General features: G+C 38.7%; 1 protein-coding gene across 1 annotated transcript; it reads right to left on the reverse strand.

The window, feature by feature from the left end:
• Positions 1-7,655: 7,655 nt before the first annotated feature.
• Positions 7,656-9,610, reverse strand: LOC110102142 (7-deoxyloganetin glucosyltransferase-like). Its single transcript, XM_028693003.1, has 2 exons — positions 9,109-9,610; positions 7,656-8,999 (listed from the first exon to the last, which is right to left on the reverse strand). The coding sequence occupies exons 1-2, from the start codon at positions 9,608-9,610 to the stop codon at positions 8,062-8,064; spliced, it is 1,440 nt and encodes a 479-aa protein (XP_028548836.1). The 3' UTR covers positions 7,656-8,061.
• Positions 9,611-9,874: the final 264 nt, after the last annotated feature.

Raw genomic sequence — 9,874 nt, forward strand, 5'->3', positions numbered from 1 at the left:
CGTGAGCAAAAATTTTCCAAATAAGAGCACAATAATAACCAAATTGGAGGGCTTGGATTAGGGGTGTCAATTTGGGGTAGACGGATCGGGTTCGGATCGAACCCGAGCTGACCCGATTTTAAATGGGTCAACCTGAACCCGACCCATTTTTGTAAACGGGTCGGCTATCTCAACCCGGACCCGATCTGCGTGGGTTGACACGACCCGACCCTGTTAGTTTAACTCGAAGCGGCAGCCAGCAGCGAGCGCGGCAACAGCAAGCCAGCAGCGACAGGGCACAGGCGGCAGCGGCACCGCTACAGGCGAGCGGCGAAGCGACGCGACTGAACCCAAAGCGGGCCTTGCCAAGCTGGCACGCAAGCGGCGAAGCCGAACCGCGTTAGCACTCGAACTGCGATGCGACTGAACCCAAAGCGGGAAACGGAGCGGTGGAGCGTTGGCAGCGTGGCACGCGTCGCGATTCCTGAACGGCAAAATGACGAGACACGACTTGACTTGACGCGTCGGGCAGCCAGGCAGTCGACGCGGGCAGCCGGGCAGGTACCATTTCGTGTCAATTTCCGGTTCCCGGGTCAACCTGACCCGATTTTTGAAATGGGTCAGTTTATTGAACCTGAACCCGACCCATTTCATAAACGGGTTGACCCGAACCCGTATTTTTTCTGGGTCGAGTCGGGTCAAAAATTGACACCCTAGCCTGGATTGATGGGAAGCCCAAACCACCATTGCTTTTGGGAACACAAGTATTTTTCTAAGCCACCAGGTGTAATTTTCTTAGATTGATATTGTTATGGTAAAGAAATCTGGCGCAAACTTTATTTATGTATTTCCTGCATGTTTTGGATGGAATAGCATCCCTATTCTAATAGGCTATGGAGTTCTACATATAAAATTTTACAAACCGAAGTCTACAGGCAAATGAAAGTAATTATGTTTTCCAACTGTCTAGCATAGAAGCAACGTTTTTGAGTAAAGGCTAAAAATCAAAAGCCTTCTAGTAGATATAGGGATTCAGAGATAATTGAAAGTAGGCCCACCATCAACAATGTGAAAGATGCTACAGATATCTTGATAGTTTGAGGTGTTGGGGGAGAAGACAATGGTCCTTTAGCTACTGTTAATGTATAACATAGAGGCAGCTCCAATTGTGTCTAAAATATCATTCAATATTGTAGCATTAATGGTAGAGGCTTTCATAAAAATGAGAAGATCATCAGCATACATAAGGTGAGTAAAATGTGCATTTTTAATGTGAATGCCAATGAATGGTAGGCGGGAGGAGTTGTCAAGCATATATAGATGAAAGGGAGTCCATTGCAATACATAATAGATATGGAGAAAGGGTTCAATCTAGTCTGATGCCAATGGAAGATGGGAAAAATCCCTCCAAAGAGTCATTAATACACACCGAGAAGTACACATCTTCAATACATACCCTTATCCGATAAATAAAAACCTTGACGAAAACTTTCCGGTACAAAATAAAGCCTCTATCAAATATGTCAAAAGCTTTTTGAATGTTTAATTTGTAACAAAAAAACTTAGGGATATTAGGCTTTTTTAAGAAAGCCAAAAGTTTACTAGCAATAATAATATTGTCATTGTCCATTCTATTTTGAATAAATTTTGATTGATTGGGGTGGATGATGTGAGGCATTACCAGATTGAGAAAACTGGCAAGAATATTTACAATCATCTTATAAAAGGTGTTACAAAGAGAGATGAGCCTAAAGTTATTGATGTTATTTGTATGAGATGTTTTGCGGATAAGTGTAATAGTCATGGCTTTAGCTTGTTTGGGTAGGTGAGATGTTGAGAAGAAATGCCTAATAGCTTTGCATAAGTGAGGGCCAATAATATGTCAGGTTCTTTTGTAAAACTCAAATGTATAGTTGTCTGGTCCCGAGACTGAAGATGTTAGCCCTAAAAAAACAACATGCTTAATATCTTCATCCAAAATAGGAGAAGTCAAAGAGGGGATGAGACGAGATGGAACCAAATTAAGAATATCTGCATCCAAAATAGGAGAAGTCAAAGAGGGGATGAGATGAGATGGAGCCAAATTCCTGTGTGGGGCACATTGAAGATCAGCACCATAGGAGGGTGCAAGAGAGGTATTGAAAAGAGCCTTAAAGTAGTCAATCATAGCCAAGCTAATATCATCATGTTTCTCATAGAATCCGTGAGGAGAGTTTCATTAAATTACCAATTGAACTAATTAAATAAAATGATATACTTTAAAAAAAAAAAACAGAAATAAAAAAATACTAATTCAAATTTACTTTTCAGTGGAAACTCAAAAATACTTCTCTAATTTGAATTTACTTATTGAACTAATTAACTAAATATATATAATAAAATAAAATACTAATTGTCATATTAGCACCAGTCGCCTGTTAAACTGATGACTGCATGAAATTGCTTCTAATTTTTTTAATAAGTATGTAGCTAAAATTCCTAAATTTTTCCCGGATATAGTTCAGGAAAGACAGATCTGTTTGATTAATTAATTTGATCTGTTTGTCTTTCTAATACTTTATCTTTTATTCATAGAGTAGGTGGGTTGGAAATTGGAGTTGAACTTTTATTCATCGTGGAGTATCTTCCAGTTAAGCTGCTTCTAAACAAATATAATATAAAACTGAAAGCTATTGCTAATATAAATTGGGAATGTGAGTTTTGTTGTAGTTCCACGCCGTCTAATATTTGAGAAATTATTCTGTGACAGACATGTCTCTATGTTATAGGCAAATTAAGTGTAGTCACGTTAGTTGTATCGACGTGCGATATCAAGTAGTATCGATCGAAGGGATGACATGACGCATTATGGTTGATCTTCGAAAAACATTCGACATCCGCACAAACTAATTTTTCCTCTAACTTTATGTGTTATTGCTAAAATAATACGGATGATTGCTTAAAATTTACATGTGGACAGCGGCTGATTTGAACCGCTAATGTTTATTTAGATTTTTTTTTTTTTTAGCAGATTGAGCGATTCAAATGCGATAATAACAGGAGACACAACTGCCTTCAACCTTCCTTCGTGCCTCAGCAAGATCCGCTTTACTCATATTTTGCCAAAGTTGAACATCATAGGCTCAACTACCCCATAGTAAAACCAATCAACATCAAAAGTCAAAATCCATCTATTCCAGTATTCCTCTCTCTCTCTCTCTCATGCACGGGAAATTATTGGGTCAGGTCACCGGACATGTTCGGAGCCCAATGAAAATGCCCCACATCACCTTCTACTCGGTACTTAGCTCGGTACTAAGTAGTACCAAGCACTCAGTACTTTATAGTACCAAAAAGAGGTGACATGACGTATTATGTTTGATCTCTTAAATACATTCGACATCCGCACAAAATAATTTTTCTTATAACTTTATGTGTTATTGCTAAAATAATACAGATGATTGCTTAAAATTTACATGGGGACAGCGGCTAATTTGAGCTGCTAATATTTACTTAGATTTTTTTTTTGGCAGATTGAACGATTCAAACGCGATAATAACAGGAGACATAAATGCCTTCAACCATCGTGCCTCTACAAGATCCGCTTTACTCATATTTTGCCAAAGTTGAACATCATAGGCTCAACTACCCCATAGTAAAACCAATCAACCTCAAAAGTCAAAACCCATATTCAAGTATTCCTCTCTCTCTCTCATGCACACACGCACACAGTTTATTCATAAAGAGGAGTGGGAAGAGCTTCATTAATTGGTGGGCGTACATGCATGCAGGTGGCAATTATTGCAAGAGCAGCCTGTATTTGATATCTTGGAAATTTTCTATTATAATTCCCAAAAAAAAAAAGAAATTTTCTATTATTGGAGCGGTGGGGCGAACTTTTTAAAGCGCCCAATAATTTTTTTTTTTAATGAAAAATGAATTTTCTTTAAAACAATTTAAGAACAAGAAGATTCCGGTTGGCGCATTGTGCTCCATAAATTTTTTTTTTTTTAATGTACAACATTTATAGCGGTAGATGTGAAATTAAGCATCCTAAATTTTACATGAAGATCCAACACAATCAAATAGATAAAAAAAGATCGTAAGAATTATAAGAAACTTAAGTTTTTCCGTGAAAAATTCTGAAATAGGAAAACCACAGGAGTAATCTACTTAAAAAGCTTTCACTAGTATTTCACTTTCTCAGGGAAAAGCATTGAAGCACGGTAAACAATATACTAGTTCGTTGGATTTGGAACTTGGAAGAGCCATTCAACATAAATCTAGGGCTAAAGTTGAGAGTCATAGTTGATGTCAACAACATATATGAATCTTATAAATGTTGGCATGCGTTGGCATTGTCAATGATGGCATATGATAAAGTCAATATGCATCGGAATAGTCATATAATAATGATAAGAAAGAATATAATCAAGCAATATTTTTGGAAGGCTGTAGTTGGTTGATGATTGTATGAGGACTGTAATCGGTGGGCAACAATGGTGGAAGCATTATACTTGGGTGTTGATGGTTCAAAGGCTGTAATAGAGTGGTAGTGGTTCATGAATCATAGTTGGACGATAATAATATGAGAACTGTAATTAAATAATTATATTCAAAAGACCATAGTAAGTATACAATAATGTTGAAAGGATGATAGTCATAGGGGAATGATATGCAATCAGAAGAGGGATTTAATCTTCGTTTCAGATGGTTTTTTTATTGCTTTTTAAAATTAAGTATTAGTACACAAATTTTAAATTTTTAGCTAAAATTTCGTTTTAAAAAACAATAAAAAAGTCATCACAAATGAAGTCTTATGTTGTGATGACTTTCTTACTGTTTCTTAAAACAACTTTGTAGTATATAATTTTTGTACTACAAAGTTGCTTTAAGAAACAATAAAAAAGTCATCCCAAATGAAGTCTTAAGCATCATGTATGATAATTTTTTTATTATTTTTTAAAGCAGTTTTATATTGTATACAAAATTTAAAATGGCTTCTAAAAGAAGCCTTATTTTAATGGTAGAAAGTTCACTTTTTTTTATATAGTTCAATGTAAAATGGACATCAATAATCTTGATCTCTCATAAATTTTTCCCTGAAATTAGGTACGGATTAAAAATCATTAAATTTATAACTATTTAATTACTAATCAAAATATTCATAAAAAAATTATATCAATGATTAATCCAAGTTGTGCGTTGATTTTTGTTCTTTTTTTTTTCTTTTAGAAAACGAAATGGACGTACTGAATAAAATTCAAGATGCATCATTAATCAGGCATGTTATGAATAAACCTACCTAAAATATCTTTTTAAAACCCTCTGAAATCATTAGAGAATATTATATATTATTAAGAGAACCGTACCAGCCTTTCAAGAAGTCATCAAAGATTTTTTTTTTTTTTTTTTTGTGTGCAAATTTGGAGTCTTAGGCCTATTTTCTGTTAGCATTAGGATTATAAAAATCGGATCACGAATTGAGTTCGTGTCAAACCTAAGACCAACCTGACATTAGTTGACTAAGTCTAAACCTGATCCATTTTTGTAAACAGGACAAAAAATTCAACCCGGAGTCGACCCGCTCAAGTTGTCAGGTTGACCCGATATGACCCGTGAGCACGAACTGGGTATAGTTTCTTCATGCGCACGTGCGGGTTTTCGGGTCGTGTGTGTGGGTGAGTGAGCCTGGCAGAGTGTGGTGAGGCTTGGCTGAGCGTGGACAGCTGCGGGTGAGCATTGTAGAGGGCGGCTAGGCCGGATGGCAACGGGTATCAACATTGTTGAGGGAAGGCAAGGCGAAACCAGTGGCAATGAAGTGCTTTAATTTAGTTGATTTTGCTAATAGTGATTGAGCAGTGTCAAAAGAAGATATAAATAATACAAGTGATGAATTTATATTCAACCTTGGGCCTAAAGAAACATCCTGAGAACAATGAAGAAAGCTAGTACTACATTTTGATATTCAGAAGCCGAATATATTGCAACTTCATCAACAAAATGCCAAGCAATTTGGATGAGGACTGAAGAGAATATTACAAGATCTTCAACAACCGATATTTTATGATAATAAATTCTTAATATGTATAACAAAGAATCCAAAGTTTCATGGAAGATCAAAGCCTATAAAACTTCGACATCATTTTTTGCAAGAAGTTGTTGGAAAAGAAACTATTGCAATTGTTCTATAAATGATCAACTTACTAATGGATTCACAAAAGCTCTTGGATTTTCAAAAAATTGTGAGACATCGATCAAATGTTTGATTAGAAATTTTGCATTAAGGGGTTGCGTTTGATATTAATGCAAAATAGTTTTTAATATTTGTTTTTATTTCTAATTTTATCCAACATAAGTCATGTAATACAAGATTGGATTAGCAGACTAGGATGTAAATTAGCAAAGCCTAACTATAGCAAAACCCTTGCGAAGCTATATGTTTGCCTGCAGACAATGAGTTATTTCATGACAGAAATAAAATTAAATTTTAGCCCAAAGACTCCAAAAAATAAATACGATGGTGGGGTTTCAGACTGCTTTCAAACAGTAAAATAATTAAACCAAAAAAACAGTCGTCACGAGAGTACAGTAAAACAATGAACAGATATATCTAACTTTAAAATGTTGAAAATAATAGTGTTCAAGAGAATATTTAAAGACAATGACATGAAGGTCTTCATTGAGAACTCCAAACATTAGCTTTGCAATATTAAATTTAACGATCGAAGATCTATAAATATAATTTTTCGTATAATTATTTATATATCATCAAAAATTTATCTTGCTCTGGCACAAATCTTGAGACAAAATCAAGTTGGAAGTTTCCAAAATTAAATATTGGATCATCCGAACTCCAGTTTCAGCAAACTTATAGTCAAAATAAACGTCTCAAAAATACAAACCCAACGACACCAAATTTGACCCAATCTAAGCTCAAATGAGTCCAAATTGAAGGCCCATAGCATATTTGGAAATTTCAAACCATAAATTGGTTGATCAAACAATTTCCAAACGTAACATATAGTCGAATCAAGAGGATTGACGAGACGAATCTAACAAGCCCAAGATCGCCAAATTCTTATATCATTAATACATACAAATGCCCACTAAATGGTTCACAGTCAAGGGAGTCAACATCGACCGTCCATTCAAATCACTCCCAATTTATCCTTGATCTTCTTCCTATTTACTGACTATGTCATTATCAGAAAAATATAAATAGATTCTTCATTCCTCATAGAATGACACCGAAGCAAGGAAGAAGAAGAAGAGAATGAAGAGAGAAAATTAGAGTTCTCTTGTCACCAGACTCCACGACGACCACCGGACTTCCGCTCGGCCACCAATCGACACCAGACTTCAGCCTGGCAACCCACTGACGTCGGACTTCCGCCTAGACACCGACTGACGTTGGACTTCCACTCGGACATCGACTGACTTCGGACTTCCACTCGGCCACTGGCTGAAGCCGGATTTCCATCTAAACACTGAATGTCATCGGATTTTCATCCGATCTCCACTCATCACTAAATTTTAACCTAACAATTGATTGTTGTAATTTTGTTTTAGGTTTTGCACGTAAAAATTATGTTGTTTCTTTTTCCTTTATTTTGGTACTGAATATCCTTACAATGCTGAGATAAAAAATTCTCACTATATCACCACCTATATTTTAGTACTCAACAATCATATTCGCTCAAAAAAATGGAAAAAATATTATAGACAAATATTGGTATATATAATCCAGTACGACAACCAGATATCCAACGGAAATATCGACCTCCCACTACCGTTGATTGATGCTTAAAGTCCGCATCTCAGAAACTGCCCGTTTATTGAGCATCATACAACAGATAGCCTAAAAATATACAATAGAAACTGACCCAACGAACATATTAAATTTATGAAATAGCTAGTTCAAAATATATGGAGGATACATCATTGTCATCCGACTCATCCCTGCAAATTGCAAAAATCTACGGCAAATTATTAGCCATCTTATTGTCAACCTTATTAATTTTTCTGAACTGCAATCAACACTGTTACCAAGGACGGATCGTGATAGATATAGTCATATAACGGCTAAAATCTCTCAATTAATTAGCATCTTCGAAGAACTTCACTCACCACCCTGTCCAAGTTGACCACTGAGCTGCCATTGGGACCAGTGGCCTTGGCCGCGCTCTCCTTCCATTTCACGGCTTTCTCCCTCATCTTCTTCCCATTTACTCCTCCCATCATCTCCCTTATCAATTCCTCAACTTCATTCCTCCTCACGTCGTTGTTAATCTCCATCCCCACGCCCCAATCAGTGCATGAGTACTTGCAATTCGTCTGTTGCTCTGCAAAGAAAGGCCAACAAATCATCGGCACACCACCGCATAAGCTCTCTACCGTCGAGTTCCAGCCGGAGTGGGTTAAGAAGACACCAACAGCTGGGTGTGTGAGCAGCTCCTCCTGTGCGCACCAGCTCGCCACCAGTCCCCTCTCTTTAACCACCTCCATGAACTCCGGGGGCAGCACGGCGGATTCTCCTTTCACTAGGTCCGGCCGGATAACCCAGAGAAAGTGGTAGCAGCTGTTCGCCAGTCCCCACGCGAACTCGCCCAACTGCTCCTTTGTCATCACAGTTATACTTCCAAAGTTGACGTATACAACAGACGCGAGCTGCTTACCGTCGAGCCAATTGATGCACGCTTTGTCCTCCTTCCATAGGCTGGCAGTGATGGCGGCGAGATCGCTTTCGTTTAGTACAGCGCGGCGAGCGAGGACGGAGAGCGGACCAACGGTGTAGATGGGAGGAAGGATGCTCTGCAGTGACGTGAGTGCCGGGCCTTCGAGGGCTTCGAAGGAGTTGATTATGATAGAGTCAGCCATGGTGACTCGGCTAGTTTCGCGCAAAAGGAAGTTAAGCATGATATCTTTGGCATCTGTTGTGCGGATGAAGCTGGGAAAGTCTTTGAGAGACATGCTATCGGTGAGCCCTGGAATCCAATCCACTCTGGTGTCAAGAAAGCCGTTGCTCATATCTGCCGAACCTATATAAAAACCATATTTTATCATAAATGAGCGAAATCAAACTATCAAATCGTCGAACACATAAGAAGTAAGACTGAAAAAGAGAATTTTTTTTCTTTTTCTAGTTACTTTTCAGGGGAATGAGACCACGATCGACGAGGTGCTGATAATGGATGTAAGCTAGGAAGCCGCAAGCGCTGGCTGTCCAGAGCAGGATTTCTGGGATTCCGAACTCGCGAGCGGCGTCGAGCGTAAAGGTCATGATGCCGTCGGAGACGATGCAGGAAACCGGAGGGGAATAATCATTCAGCTTGGCGATGAGACGGCGGAAGGGGGCGAGGAAGTTCTTCGTTGTGGAGTCGGTGAGGGCTGGGATGTCCTGCGTGGCGTCATCATCGGAAATGGGGAGGCCGTCGGGGATGGCTTCGTAGCGGAAGTCGGCGAGGCCCTTGACGGCCTCTGGGCCCTGTGAACGGACTAGACGGCTGTAGTTGTGTTCGGTTAGGACGAAGGTGATGTGGAAGCCGCGGCCGTGGAGGAGCTTGGCTAGCATAAGCATGGGGTTTAAATGCCCTTGGGCTGGGTAAGGGATGCACACAGCATGGGGCTTCTTATTTGCAAGGGAGCCCATTTTCACTGTCCCTCACTGCTCTTTCCCTCTTTCTCTGCCTCTCTTTAAAGTTTAGCGAGCTTAATTATTGAATAGGTCCTCGCTCTAAGTTCAGCTCTCCCTCTTGAGGGGAGAGAGCAAAACTGCTGGGTTTATAGAAGATGGTGAAGTGATGAGAAGGTCGGATTTGAAAGGCAGTGATTGATTTATATAATCATTCTGTCTAAAAAAGTGATAAATATCTACTTGGCATGAATATGGCCATAAACAGAACTTGGACGACGA

This window comes from Dendrobium catenatum, unplaced genomic scaffold (genome assembly GCF_001605985.2).
Source record: "Dendrobium catenatum unplaced genomic scaffold, ASM160598v2 fragScaff_scaffold_211, whole genome shotgun sequence".
In the NCBI taxonomy this organism is placed as follows: domain Eukaryota; kingdom Viridiplantae; phylum Streptophyta; class Magnoliopsida; order Asparagales; family Orchidaceae; genus Dendrobium; species Dendrobium catenatum.

Excerpts from the sequence above, each read along its gene's own strand:
- LOC110102142 (XM_028693003.1), bottom strand. The coding sequence starts at position 9,610 with ATGGGCTCCCTTGCAAATAAGAAGCCCCATGCTGTGTGCATCCCTTAC. Across the intron at positions 9,000-9,108 it reads TGGTCTCATTCCCCTGAAAA|GTTCGGCAGATATGAGCAAC; the intron begins GTAACTAGAAAA and ends GTTTTTATATAG.